At 49.4% G+C, this 14,933-nt stretch overlaps 1 protein-coding gene across 2 annotated transcripts; it reads right to left on the bottom strand.

The window, feature by feature from the left end:
* Positions 1-2,293: 2,293 nt before the first annotated feature.
* inpp1 (inositol polyphosphate-1-phosphatase) lies at positions 2,294-6,067 on the bottom strand. Of its 2 annotated transcripts, none has more exons than XM_028806083.2 (6): positions 5,937-6,067; positions 3,916-4,136; positions 3,478-3,538; positions 3,179-3,373; positions 2,924-3,098; positions 2,294-2,824 (listed from the first exon to the last, which is right to left on the bottom strand). In XM_028806083.2, the coding sequence occupies exons 2-6, from the start codon at positions 4,117-4,119 to the stop codon at positions 2,323-2,325; spliced, it is 1,137 nt and encodes a 378-aa protein (XP_028661916.1). In that variant the 5' UTR covers positions 4,120-4,136; positions 5,937-6,067; the 3' UTR covers positions 2,294-2,322. The 2 variants fall into 2 exon arrangements, with proteins under 2 accessions (XP_028661916.1, XP_028661915.2); XM_028806082.2 differs by lacking the exon at positions 5,937-6,067 and adding an exon at positions 5,721-5,796.
* Positions 6,068-14,933: the final 8,866 nt, after the last annotated feature.

Below are 14,933 nucleotides of genomic sequence, written 5' to 3'. Positions count from 1 at the left end.
TGAAGACATGTTCTCAGTTTGTCCCCCATTTGTGTCCCACACATCCCAGTTGCTTGTTTCATTTGGTTAGGGGGTACAATGACAGGTTTGAGGGGCCAGTCAGGTCACTTCATGTCAAGCGTGCAGTCCCAAAGGTCAGTCCCTCCTTGGCCTTAATGGGCGTCAGAGAACGTGACAACGGAGATTGGGGACAAGCCACCATCTGTCACCTGGCTACACTGCATAAACTCACCCGTGACTGTAACTCACCCGTGGTCTGTAAGCCACATGGTCAAATGCCCTGGATGACCATTGTTGTCACCCCTAAAGGGCAGGGACACTTAGAGGCTGGCCGTGCTGTCCCTTCGAGCTGCAGGCCCCTTACTTGCTTGTCTCCATAACAGCCAACAGCAGATGATGGACACCTCAGGTGGTCAGTAGAGTGGCCTGGTGACCTGTCCCTGTGAGTGTGACCAAAGCACACATGGAGGCCCTAAAGAGGCCAAAGGAGACTTGTGAGGACCTTGTGAGGTGGCATCTTTGTTCCATTTGAGCCCCTCTGCGTGAGTGACCCCTCAGGGTGTTATGTGCAGTGTGTCCTGCACAGATGGCGGCTTGTGCCACTGAGTGCCCTAATAGATGATTTTCAAGTGTTAATATCTTGGCATAGCAGGTCAGGTTCACATGCCAGTGCTCACACTATAAAACATGAACTTCAGAGAAGGCACAAGGCTGCCATTCCTCTGCTCAGTTAAAGTCACCAGGACATGTGGTGAAGTGAGGGGGGATCGGTGGGCACCCTTAAATGATGCCAGGCCAGTGTGCCAACCCACCCACTCTCTGGCACCACCATCTCTAGTTATAAACTTGGACAGCTGGTTGGACCTCAAGACTCAAGGGGTCAGAAGCCATCCTGGCACCACTGGGCACAAGGGATGTACCAGCCCTGGACAGACCACTGAGCAATGGGCCAACCAGAGTGACCGGGGCAGACCACAGTAGACAATGAGACAAGCGTTGTTCTGTCTTCACTACCCTGGCATCATTCTCTGCTAGCAGCTGACCTTTGCCCCATAGATGGGCAGACAGAAGCGGGCATTGATCCAAGTCTATCAGACACATCTTGGTCAGTCGTTTTGTGGCACAGCACAAAGCAGGTGGCGTCCTCTCCTCGTTTTGCCAAGTCTGACCACGCGCAGGGCACTCACTAAGTTATGTCTAATTAATTGAATGGCACTTTATATGGTGCCATTCAAGAGACCCCTCGCAAGGCGCTTTAGAAAGCAGATACTGAGGGCTGCTGGGTAAAGTCTATCAAGGCGCTATATAAAGTCTGTCGTCATTTATGGCATTCCCACTGTGGCCCACCAATAGTGTCGTCGTTATTATTACCGACAAGTAAAACACGCAGGGTGGCAGCAAGTCAACGCCTTTCAATCAAATCCTTCAAAGCGATTCTGAGATTTTCAGGTGTTTAGTTTTCTGCTTCGGGGGCTTATTGGCATATCAAAGTGCCCTTCTCAGCATGTCTGATGCCCTAGATGTGCCATCCTGCGTGAACTGTACATTACAAACTCAAGTGTGTTGCCAGGTGCCATTGGTTTAGGTTTGTGCTTTACCATCTGCCAGTTGTCACCCCCAGCAAGTGCCCACCTTATTTTGAGTGTCTTTTGCTCCTGCCTGCTCTGTGCCACTGAAACACACCCAAGTGGGCATCATAGAAGACCAGTGGCCCCGAGTCTTGAAATGACTTGTGTGTGAAGCCCCACAGGGTGCCAGCGGTGGGATCTGAACCTGGGACTATCCCCTCACAGTGAGCCACAGGGTGGTCAGCAGCGATGTGGGGGACATTTCTGCTGCCACCACCACTGTGTGTCAGTTACTTGGGGGGGTTGAGTTGGGACCACCCTGTGTGCTCTCAGTGGAGCATTTCTGGCATGAAAGCTGAACTCAGTGGGCACAAGCAGCCCAGGGCAGGAAATGGGGACTTGAACCCACCATGTCAGTGCCCACTACTCCCCCCATTTCAATTGTCCACCCTCCCCCCATGTTATTTCAGTGCCATATATATTTTTTTTAATGCTGTCATTTATTTGACTGTCACCGCCTGACTTACTTGGATTTGCCATGTTGGCCCAGGAATTGGGATGCCAAGCGGCACTGACAGGCTCCCACTCAGTTACCCCAGCAGTTGCAGGCCAACTCATTCCCAGCATGCTCTTCTCCCGCAGCCTCATGTCAATCACACCCTGTGCCCAGCCCTAGGTGGGCAGCACACCCCTCCCACACCCTGAGTCACAAAGCCACACACGACTGGCCCTCGGGCACTGAGCCCCACTTTACTCAACAAGGCAGACTGGACAGAACGCATAAGACACGCTCCAGGTGGGCACAAGACCGGAAGGCCACCAGGCCGCCCGCATTGGCCCATCTGTCCACACCGTGGGCACCTGCCACTGGGGCATTATAAAGCAGCTCGGCACACTGGTCAGAGGTGCCCTCTCTCCTCCGCCGAAGGCTTTCCTTCAGGTCCACCATGCCACCGCCCAGCGAGCAGAGGATGGCATGAGGACCACAGCAGTCCCACTTGAAGGTGGTGTCCTCAGAAAAGACGTAGACGTCCACCAGTCCGCGGATGACACAGAGACACTTGTAGCCAGCCCCAGCGGCGTAGTGGATGTCCTCTCCACAGGCCATGCCCAGCTGCTCCCGGACACTTGGCGCCTCGCCCGAGCTCAGAACTGCAGACAGATGGGTGCTGTCCACCAAGGGGTCAGGGGTGGTCTGCAGCGAGTTCAGCTTCACGTCCTCAAATGAGAGACCCCAGAAGTACTGGCCAGTCCATCTGCAAAGGTAAAGGGGACATCAGTGTCACGGCACCAAACTGACTGGCCTCCCGCACTTCACCCACAGGTGGCGCCATGTGTTCTCAGTGCCACCTCACCTCTTTGTGTTTGGGTCCTGAGCAGCGAACGGCTGGTTGACCACGCCCATGACGGGCATTCCCGAGTGAAGCAGGTAGGCACCAATCAGGACAGTCACGCACTGCAGACCCTGGCTGTGCACACCGCCGCGGGCCACCGAGTCCCCGATGCCTTTGATGTACTGGAAGGTGGAGTCTGGAAGACAAAGTTGAAGTAGGCACAGTCACCAGGTGCCCACCCGGAGCCTCCACCTCCCCGTGGCACAAGGAACTTACCAATGGGATCCACCCAGACTCCCAGCATGCTTGGTGGGATCTCAGTGTGCCCAGTGTCCAGCTCCAGCTCGCCAGCACTCTGGTGGGCAGCACTGGCGAGGGCACTGGCCGCCTCCTCATTGCCATCCAGCACAAGTGACAGGAGTTTGGCCGTCTCCTTCTCCGTCTCGCAGATCTTCACGCAGATCTTCTGTCCTGTGGAGACACGCGCCAGAGCTTTGTGACCAGCGGTGACCACCATGTCCAGTGGCCACCCGGGCCTTCCCCTCCAGATAAGGATGAGCGGTCAGCAGGCTTACCAAGGCCGTTTGTGAACTCGTTGGACTCCTCGCCGAAGATGTACTCTTTGAGGTCAGGAAACTGAAAACAAGAAGATAAGAGTCAAAGGGCAAAGTCGGCCAACATCACTGACCAGACCCCTCTTGGGACACTATGGACGTGCAGAGGGACCATCAACAGCGTAGTAACAAGCCTGATCATCTGTGGTCACCTCCAGTGCCCAAACACTCCCTCCTGTGGTGACCACATGGGGACTCAGGGGGACAGCAGAGGACAGAGTTAGGTGTCACTTTCTCCACTGGACCCCTGAGGACAGCACTGGGCCTTCGTGGTCCGTTTGGAGCCCAAACAGATGGCGGAGCACCGAGTGTCTATTTTTGGGCTCCGACAGTCCAACTGTAACATTAGTGCCCACCAGAGGGGGCCAAGACCGCGCTCGTCTAAGCAGCTCCACCTACTTGCTGCCCGATGTCGTGCTTTATGGCCTCCTGGACGAGGACGTCTGCCAGGGTCTTGAAGTCCGTGACGAACTTCTTGTTCTTGTCCTCCTCCTTCTTCTCCTCAATGAGCAGCTGGAAGAGCAGCGCCTCCTGCCTGCAGGCCCGAGCGATGTTGGCCGCCTTCTCAGAGGCACGCACCAGGGCGGCGAGCACATCGGACATCCTGCCAGCTTCGGGTCCTGCAACATATGGGGGGAAAGGAGAGAGAGAGAAATGGCCCATGTGGCCAAGTTAAGGTGGGGTGCCCGGTCCAGCTCCTGGCGTAGAACCCACTGGCCACAGACACCGCGGCTCCTGGGCACCAGAACTGAAATGGAAAACGCTGAGCGCGCCATCAGGGGGCGCTCTCTGTACTCACACAGTGCAGGCCACGAGAAGGTCAACGGAGAGAGAACACGACAAGAAAAGTGAATGGCATGCCAGGGTGCCCGTCACTTGATAAGGACTCGGTAGGCATGCTGAGGGCCCAGTCCCGCCCACACACATGTAACACACACCTGTCACTGGCGGCACACACAGTAGTCACACGTGTGACACAAACACACCGCGCCTTACTGCTGCACACGTCTTTGACGTCCTTATCACCCTACATGGCATTTCACTGTACACATTCGCTCACTCCCAGAATTCCCTGGGCTCTTTACACTGGCCTGCCACTCACCGGTCTGATGTGGCCTTTTGTTTGTCTAAGTGTCCCTCACTCGTGCAGGCCTCGTATCCTGGGAGTGACCGATGGCCACATCTCTTTTATGTTTTTATTACCATGACACTTCGCCATACACGCCACTCCCAAAATTGTCCTGGGTTTGTGGCACTGGCTTGTCACCTGCCAGCTGGATATGGCCTTTTGTTTTTCTACACGTCCCTTACACATATTGTACCTCAAGCCTGCACTGTCCCTGCTATTGATGTCACCAGATGATGTCCGACTGTCACGCTCCTCCAATCCAGAGGGTCCTTGTCACTTGCCCACCAGTTTGGTGGCACTGGAGTAAACAGCCAGCCAGTGAAGACTCAATGTGACGGTGAAAGGTGCCATATAAACAGAACGGCTCACTGCCCTCTGAGCCCTGGCACCTCACGCTCTCGTTACCTCTCGTGTCCTCGGGCTCAGCCTGGTCTGGCTGGAGGTGCCCTGCTCCTGCTTCTCCTGAGATGGCACCCTGCAGTGACACATTCATCATTGACACTGTGCCCTGTAGGTTCAACAAAGTAACCTTACTTACAACTCAGGAAGGCGAATGGGGTGGCACTAATAGCATGCCAGGCACTCAAAGGGCAGAGCACACAGCAATACCTTCATAAATCTAAGACCACCACCTCACTGGCACTTCCCCAGGGTGAGGCTTTCCTTTTCACCAGAGGCAACAAACCAGCCGTGTGCCCGCCGTCATGTCCCCTCTGCGGGTTGGAGGTGAACAGGAGACTCAGAGCTGAGGACACTGGCACACTCATTCAAGGGGGTGGCAGCATGCAGGCCAGCCTACAAATACAAGCGGCCCCCTTCAGCCCTCAGCCGCGAGGGGTCTGTGGGACCACCATAAGGAACTGGTTCAGGTGTACCCATGTGTGTGCCCAGCGGACCCCAGCAGCTCTCAATTACAACAAGCACTTTACACCGAGAAGCCCCCTCGACCCTCAAGCTCAATCGGGATGGCGATAAAGGTGAGGATGATGATGATGGCTGCCTCCTGTTTTCTCCCGACCCTTCTTTCTGTTTCTGAAAGTGGCCGCACTGTACCCTTTGTAACGCAGCCCCTCACCTGAGCTACGAGGCGCCATCGCGCTGCCCCCCGAGCACATTCCTGCCAGCCTCCCCGGGGCTTTACGCGATTTCGCGCCTGCGCCTCTGCCTTTCAAACAGGAGACCGACGAGCCGAGCGGAGGACGGCAAAAAAGCGAAGCCATCGCGAGCGGCGCTCCCCCCTCCGTCCGTCCCTCTCTGCGATCCCGAATTCGGAGCCCAGCTAGCGACTTACCTCGGCGCGCGGCCCTCCGTTAGAGTGGCGCTCTGCTTGACGGCGGGGCCATCCGGTATTCCCCGCTGCTGCGCTGCCATTGGCTGGCACTGCTGCCGCGAGCCAATCAGCGCCAAGGGGCGGGGCCGCTGGTGAGGCCCCACCTACAACGTCACCAGTAAGGAATGATAGACAAACGACATTAAGACTAGCGGCGCAGAGCGAAGTGCAGAAGGACTGCGGCGGGCATCACGCGAAGACGTTCACGTAAAGCAAACGAATAATAATAATAATAATAATTAATAATTAATAATCCAATAAAACACGCGGGCGGCTACCGAAGGAGCCTTTTAGGCCTTTTCAATATTCGTCAGAGCTGACGTGTCTGGAGCTCTTAGAGGTTTGGTTTGTGAAGTTTATTTGGGAGGACGCGCGCCGTCTTCGTGCCAAGGAGGTCGTCTTGTAATAATAATAATAATTATTATATTAATTCTTTACATTTATATGGCGCTGTTCTCACTACTCAAAGCGCTCTCCACACAAGGAGGACCCTGGAAGCGAACCCACAATCTTCTTACTGCAAAACAGCGACAGCACTGCCACTGTGCCACCTGTGAGGATGGGGCCGAGGTGCCAGGGTGGTAGCTCTCGACCTTCATCTGGCACCTGGATTCCTGTGCTGACATTGGTCTAAACGGATGTATTGATGGCTTTTCCAGAAGAATCATCTGGCGTAATGCCTACACAACAGATAGTGACCCAAAGGTGATCGGCGGATTTTACATGGAAGCAGTGCAACGTTTAGGTGGCAGTCCTAGAGTTGTCAGGGGTGATCTTGGGGCCGAGAACAGTTCTGTCCGAGGCTTTCAGCGTTTCCTCCTCCCCACTCAGCCAGACAATACACTTGACAGTCACCTGGACTGGCGCTGCCAATCAAAGACTTGAGTATTGGTGGGCTTTCTTCACAGCCAGGGCATAGAGTTCTGCTTAGGCTTGTGTGCAGACTTCTTTGACGGCAGGCTACTGGATAAACACCTTCTCCAGTTTTCTTGCGTGGGACTTATCCAGGTGAGTTGATGGATGATAATGTTCTCATATTATAGTGTTATACGGGAGTTTGTTTGTGAGAAGCAAGGGGAAGAGCAGGAGAAGGAGAAAGAAGAGAAAAAGGAGGACAGGATGGGAAATGACAGAGAGAGGGGAGGAGTACAGTTAAAAATCTGCTGTGTGTGTCTGCTTCATATCGGGTTCAGGATTATTAGTGGCCTGCCTAAATCTGTGTGCATGTTCTCTGGGTGACTCTGCACAGGTTTGGGGTGCGCACGCCAGCAGGCCGTCCAAAAACACGAATGTCCCCAGCGCTCGGCCTCGTGTCATGTTTGCTGTGTCTGAAGTGTACAGGACAAGAGATCTTCTAAACCCAGTTGACGATGAGCATCAACTGGGCAGAAAGGAGTGTGTGTGTCGGTCAGCCAAACCCTGCGATCCAGAGATCTAAATACTGTAGAAAGATATGAACTTAATATGCGATATTAATATGGCGGAGAGCCACCTCAGTCTACCAAATGATCCGTGTCACGCTGTGAACTTCGACGTGTACCCATAAGTCCGGAGTGTCTTGGAGGGTCACTTCATATGTGACCCCAAACAGGACATCAGTGAGCCTAAGACGCTGCTGCTTGTCAGAAGTTCATCTGTCAGAAATAATCAGATTGACTTTTAATAACCAGCTGTGGTTTAGATTCTAAATGTGAATATCTTTTGTTTTGGACTGTTGGACAGACCAGAAAGACAAAATAATATATAGAAGTATACAAAATACTTTATAAAAACCACACTTAGATCAAGTTACAAAGTCTACCGAAAAGTACAAAAGAAGTCAGTCAGTCGTCACTCGTAAAATAACAGCGCTGGGCGCCTTTCACCGATCAACATTCAGAAACACGGCTTCAGATCTTAGCAAAGGCGCCCAACGACTGACGACTGACTGACTTCTTTTGTACTTTCAGTAGACTTTGTAACTTGATCTAAGTGTGGTTTTTATAAAGTATTTTTTATACTGCTATTATTTTCAACTTTTTAGTCTTGGGTTTGTTTCAGTATAATGTTGTAATTGATATTTTAACACAAGCTGGCAGGGTGGCGCAGTGGGTAGCGCTGCTGCTGCCTCACAGTAAGGAGACCCGTCTGGGTTCGCTTCCCAGGTCCTCCCAGCATGGAGTTTGCATGTCATCTGCGTGGGTTTCCTCCGACAGTCCAAAGACTGTGTGTGTGTGTGTGTGTGTGCCCTGCGGTGGGCTGGTGTCCTGCCCGGGGTTTGTTTCTTGCCTTGCGCCCTGTGTTGGCTGAGATCGGCTCCAGCAGACCTCCGCAACCCTTCAGATATAGCGGGTTGGATGATGGATGGATGACACAGTCGTGCACCACACACACTCCAATACGGACCTTTCAATGTCCGGGGGCCGCCCCTCTTATTACTCCACTGACAGACTGAGGAGATCGTTCCTCCCCCAAACTATGTGACTCTTTAATTCCACCTGGGGGGGTAAACGTTAACATTTAACATTATACAGTTATTGTCTGTTTTTCACCTGCATTATTATCATTCTTTAATTTAATATTATTTATTGTATCAGTATGCTGCTGCTGGAGAATGTGAATTTCCCATTGGGATTAATAAAGTATCTATCTATCTATCTATCTATCTATCTATCTATCTATCTATCTATCTATCTATCTATCTATCTATCTATCTATCTATCATATAGTGCCTGTCATCTATCTATCTATCTATCTATCTATCTATCTATCTATCTATCTATCTATCTATCTATCTATCTATCTATCTATCTATCTATCGTCACCCAGAGGTGCTTGTTGATGAGCTTCCTGCAGCACCCCAGATCTCCCAGGCTCCACGAAGCTCAGGGTGGCCACGGACCCCACTGGGCTTGAGCCTCCGTCCCCGTGGTCCCCTCTTTATCCAGGGCAGTTGCCCCCTCGTGGCCAAGGGGACGTTTAGACCTCCTTCCAGGTGTCCCGGCTGTAATGTCATCCTACTATCGTCTGTAGACGGGCTGCTTGCTGTGCTGCGCTTCACCTGTGTAGTTGGCATTTCTTCTTCATTCACTGACAGCACATTGTGGCAGATGTTGGCCACTAGCTGATGACTAAGGCTCTTAAATAATTAGTGACATGAGAAGACACAATCACCGTCCTGTCATGTAGACAACAGGAATACAACACAAAAATGGTATTGCATACTGCTGTGGGTAAAAACTAAAATGTTATAATAACGCCCTTCAAGTTAAATCCAGGGATGGCTGTGAGACCATCGAGATTTAGATTTTAACAAAAGATGAAAAAGTAAAAAGCCGACTTCCACGGGCAGAAGAAATCGTGAAATCTGTGCCATCAGACGCTTTGATCCACAGGCCTCAGCTAACAACTGTTGCTGCTTTGTTGTTCGTCTGTGACTTGGATGTGACGCTCTTCAGAGATACGAACAAACAAAAAGGTTATTATAGAAATGCTAATAAAAATATGAAAAAGTCCTTGTCATTCCACTGGTTGTCATCAGCTCTTGTTTGACTTTATGCAGTTTGAAAAATAAATGTGTCTCAGTTACTGGCCGATGAGATCCTAACAAGACACGTAAGTCAGAGCGGCTCCTTCACACGCTGTGGGCAGAGTAGCGGAGACGGACGGCGTATCACAGGAGAGGCAGCTGATCCTCTCCAGAGTACGAATGTAATACAATACAATAATATAATACAATATAATAATACAATACAATTTATCTGTTGTGTAGCCCAAAATCACACAAGAAGTGCCACAATGGGCTTTAACAGACCCTGGTTATTGACAGCCCCCCAGCCCCTCGACTCTCTAAGAAGACAAGAAACAACTCCCAAAAAAAACCTAGTAGGGAAAAAAAGGAAGAAACCTCTGGAAAGGCAAAGAGAGACCCCTTTACAGGTAGGCTGGACGTGCAGTGGGTGTCAAAAAGAAAAAGGGGGTCAATACACAGAACAGAACAAATCCTCAATACAGTATACAAATAAAAAGTTTAGAAGTACGGAGCAGAATTTAACAGTAGATGATATCCCATAATAAGATTTGGATTTGTGTAGAGTCCTGGAGACCTCAGCCATCAAGCTGCCTCCCCCTATTGGCCATTCCATAACTGGGCCAGCCAATCCGATGACAGGACCCCTCAAACTGACGATTCCTGCGATCCTCCATCAGAGATGACTTTTCCTTAGGCAGGCAAAACAAGTTGGCAGGTGGGCCATGGCACCAAGTGCCACATTTGAGTACCGAGAAGAAAAACAGAATAGGTGAGGGTTAGTATCCAATTCTAACTGTCATGTGACTTATGTTTAAGTGCTAATGACTAACAACAGAGATGCAGTCTGTACAGTTAATCAGCAGCTCTAGTCAGGGTGTGCTAAACTGAAGTAGTGAGTCTTCAGCCGGGATTTAAAAGCTGAGACCGAAGGGGCATCTCTTATAGTAGCAGGCAGACCATTCCACAGTTTAGGGGCCCTGTAGCTAAAAGCTCGACCTCCCACTGTTAGTTTATTAATCCTTGGAATCCTAAGCAGACCAGCATCTTGAGATCTTAATGTGCGCTCAGGTTTGTAAGTCATGATAAGTTCAGACAAGTAAGCCGGACCTCGGCCATTTAATGTGTTATATATTAAAAGGAGGATTTTGAAATCTGCCCTAAACTTAACCGGGAGCCAGTGTAAGGATTTAAGAACTGGAGTTATGTGTTCGTATTTTCTTGTTCTTGTAATAATTCTTGCAGCCGCATTTTGTATTAACTGGAGGCTTATAAAGAACAGTTTGAACATCCAGTGAACACCGCATTGCAGTAGTCAATCCTATTAGAGATAAATGCATGAATTAGTTTCTCAGAATCCTGTTTATTTAGAAAGCGCCTTAATTTCCTAACATTTTTAAGATGGAAGAAACATGTTTTGGACAACTTTGTAATATGCGCTTTAAATGACCTGCTAGAGTCAAAGATAACTCCTAGATTGCGGGCTGATTCAGTAAAATTAATTGGGATTCCAACTGAGTTAAATGATGACAAAATATTGTTATGATCAGCGTCATTCCCTCCAACAAGTAACATCTCTGTTTTATCTGTATTTAAAGACAAGTAGTTCTCATCCATCCACTCCTTTAATTCACAAACACAACTAATTAAAGACAACATCGGAGAAACTTCATTTGATTTATATGAAAGGTATAACTGGGTGTCATCTGCATACAAGTGAAAATTAACATTATGTTTCCTAATGAGAGATCCCAGTGGAAGCATGTAAAGTGAAAACAGTAAAGGTCCCAGTACTGAGCCCTGCGGGACACCATATTGAACTTCTGTGTATAATGATGGAGTCCTGTCAGCACATTTCTGTACATATTGGAATCGATTTGATAAATAAGAACTAAACCAAGCGAGCACGGTGCCTGTAAGCCCAACATCATTTTCTAGCCTGTGCAGTAAAATCGAATGGTCGATGGTGTCAAACGCTGCGCTTAAGTCTAACAACATAATTACAGTAACACCGCACAGGTGAGTAACGTTTAGATAATGGAGTTCACCGAACATACAAACCTGACAGAAGGTTTACCTTAACAAGTGGAAGGAGTTTGGATTTTGTGCCCTTATGATTCCTGGTCTTAGTCATTAGCTGTGTGGCCCCCGTGTTGTAATCCCATTTATCACCAAATTCTCCACCAAGATCATCCTGTGGATCCCAAGCACTTGTCTCTGCCTCTTCTGTGTCGAGTTCTGCCAGATCTTCAGAAGACTCAGGAGAGACGAGTGGACCAGTCAGGTGAACACCTTCAAACAGGAGTTGGGGAAATCATCCGAGGACTGGGAGTGTCGTTCCAAACGCTCCGGTGACCCAGTAGTTAGGATGTAGCGGCTTGGATAACAGGTGGACAGATGGGTGGACGAATGGATTCCAAATGCTGTCATCATCATCTCCTGTCTTTTTCCAGTGTGAAGCACTTTAGGGTCTTCTGGGGTTGAATGACAATGACGTGACTTCCGCTGACATTGTTCTCCTTTGTTTTTTGGTTCTTGTTTGCAACTGAAAATGAACTTCTGCAGTAAACAGAAACAAAATGTGTTTAGTCCTCATTTCAAATAGTGGCAGTGAGAAATCCACACTTCTGCACAAGATACACACGGCTTAGTAAGGATAAAGCACTCCATCAATTTTAAAATGTTCTCACCACTAAGTGGACCTCAGCACACGTAAAGAATAAAGTCCTAAAAACAGAGCAGTGACAGCTGAGGAGGACGGCTGGACACAGACAGGTAGACATGTTTAAAGCACCAGCACACCTTTAGTTACACCATAATACTATTTACAAGGTGCACACAACCCCAGAACTCCCCCAAACTCCAGGCCTGTCACAATGATGCCTCTTCGTCCTCCTCCTCCTCCTCCTCCGCTCCCGACTCCAGCCCCTGAACAGAGAGAGGCGGCCCCTTTTATAATCACCCAGATGTGCTCCAGGTGCCTCCCAATAATCTTCCACTGGCACTCCCCAGTGTGGCAGAAGTACCAGCTGTGCACCTGGAAGCACTCCGGGTGTCCCTGGTTGTCTTCCCCCAGCACTTCCAGGGACCAGAGCTTTCCAGGCATCAGAGCACCCCCTGGTGGTGGCCACAGGCCCCCATAGGGTTCAGCTTCCAAGCTCAGTTCCTGTGGTCCCAAAAGTCACCAGGGCGGTTATCCACTTGTGGTCTGGAGGAGGCAAATTCCTCCTCTGGTCCTTCTGGGCATCCCAGCTGGGTGCCACCCCCAGCCACTCGCCACACAGCACGTGCAAAAAGTTCCAGAGAAGCACCAGGGTGATTGCTGGCACAAAATGCAGCTCTGTGTTTACAAAGTTCATGTGGATTAACTTCCTACCTAAAGTTGACTCCATCTCCATCCATGTTCCCCATCATCACCATCATCACTGTATCTATTATGAATACTTCTGTTGTGATGTGAGATTTTGCATTTAAGTTGATAAATATTTTGTATGTCTTTAATTGTAACTTAGACAAACCAAATGGAATATCAGAGTCACGTTGGTGAGAAGCATCCATGTCCACGACCAGGGCTGAGTCTCTTTGAATTTTATGACAGATGAAGTTCCTGAAACAAGTTTAGTGAACGTCTCAGCCAATAGGAAAGTCAGGCTGCCCAAGTGCCAAGCTTTACCTTAACATGTGGTTTGGGGGGGTGGCAGGTGTGAAGGTGTTCTGTCACCCCATTGGTCTGAAGTGTGGCTGTCTGGGAGTGGCTTGTATCAGAAGCCTTTAAGTACCATGACGTCCTATTGGCTGTAGGGGTTGGAGAGAACATCCAGAAATCTGCTCAGTCTTACCAGCTGATGAAGGAGCAGCTCACACACTCCATGAACTGAGAAGGTCAACACAATGAAGAGCAGAGCTGAGCAGCCATACTGAGACGGGCGCGTGGCCTGTGCTGAAGAAAGAGGAGCACCGATGAGGCCTTCACTGGAGACGTTTACAGTAACTCACATGTCTGTGTGCCACCTCAACTCCACCAGGTGGTATGGTTGTCGATATTCAAATGTACTTTGCATATTGTTATTATTTATGAATATTATCAATGATACATTAGTTAAAGTGTAACTCCTGCTGGTCTTTTACTACACCTAACTGCCTGAGGTTATGAATGGAGGACTGAAGGTGGTGAGAAGATATGAAGTACAACACCTTAGAAACAACGGAGGGTCTGGGAGATCTGAGGCCTTCTGACTGAGGCTACTTACTAATAACACAAAAGGGGGGAAAGTCGAGTAAAATACATTAGTGTACCGAAACAAACATCTTGTGATGTCACACACCTCTTCACTGGGCCCACTACCAGGTCCACAGGTGTCGGTGTGTCTGAGTCCACTGGGCTGGCAGACTTGAGATGACTCGTCTGTCAAAGGAGCGTCTGCATTTGTGCAAAAGTAAAACGTGCCGACCGTAACATCCACAGGAATCGGCTCTCTTTGAAAATCACTGACATCAAAAGTAAAATCTTCAGCTCTTCCTTTTGTCAAATGTCCGTCTGGGAAACTCAACTCCAACCGTATTTCAAAATCAGAGACACAGCTGATGTCTTTGTGACGGTGACACGTCTTCCTCCTCCACCATTCCTGGTCCTCACCTGCTGGGATTCTTTACCTAATTTCATCTTTTCATCTTCCTTGAAGTCTTTTCTCCTGTCTTGCTATCACGTCACCTTCCTCTCCAACCGCAGATGATGTGCCACACGAGGCTCCTTTGTCTTTCATTTCTATTTTAGCTCTTCGTGTTTGTAAACGAGTCTCTTTATCAGTGATGGACGTCACTTGTGGACAGAAAGAGAGGACGGCAAGTCTGTCACCGCAGGAAGAGAGGGACTGTGCCGTTTGGACATCAGTCACATTGGGCAGCACCGCCTTGTCAATCTGTAAATACGGAACATCAGATGTAAGAAGAGTAATAAACAGGAATAAGAAAAACACACAGACAGCTTACAAAATTCATTATACGCCTTTTTATTTTACAGAAATCCAGTGGTGAGAATCGAAGGAGTAATCACAGTCAGTGTGTCATTCAACAGAAGAAGAACACCTGAGGAATTTACAGCACATCCACGTGTCCTGGGCACACAGCGCCGCTCGGTAATCACCTGCCTGTATATACGGTATGGCGGAGGATTTACAGAGACCTTCTACTAAATTAGATTAGATCAGAATTAGGTGAATGATGGATACAGCAGCCTCTACAGCGTGTCTCGTACCGTGTTAGGTGGCTATGAGGTGGCACTGACTTAACGTTTCTTAACTTTGTAAACTAGAAAGTCACAGAAATTGACATAAAGCAAATGAAACACTTTACACTTTAAGATGACGTGAAGAACGATGGCTGTGTGTGCTTACTGACGTGTCCTACTGAGTCTCGTTGTCTGACTTTAACATTTGATTCAAAATCGATAG

This window comes from Erpetoichthys calabaricus, chromosome 8 (assembly GCF_900747795.2).
Source record: "Erpetoichthys calabaricus chromosome 8, fErpCal1.3, whole genome shotgun sequence".
Lineage (NCBI taxonomy): Eukaryota > Metazoa > Chordata > Cladistia > Polypteriformes > Polypteridae > Erpetoichthys > Erpetoichthys calabaricus.
The sequence above is the reverse complement of the archived record's forward strand: the minus strand, read 5'-3'. Positions and strand labels throughout refer to the sequence as shown.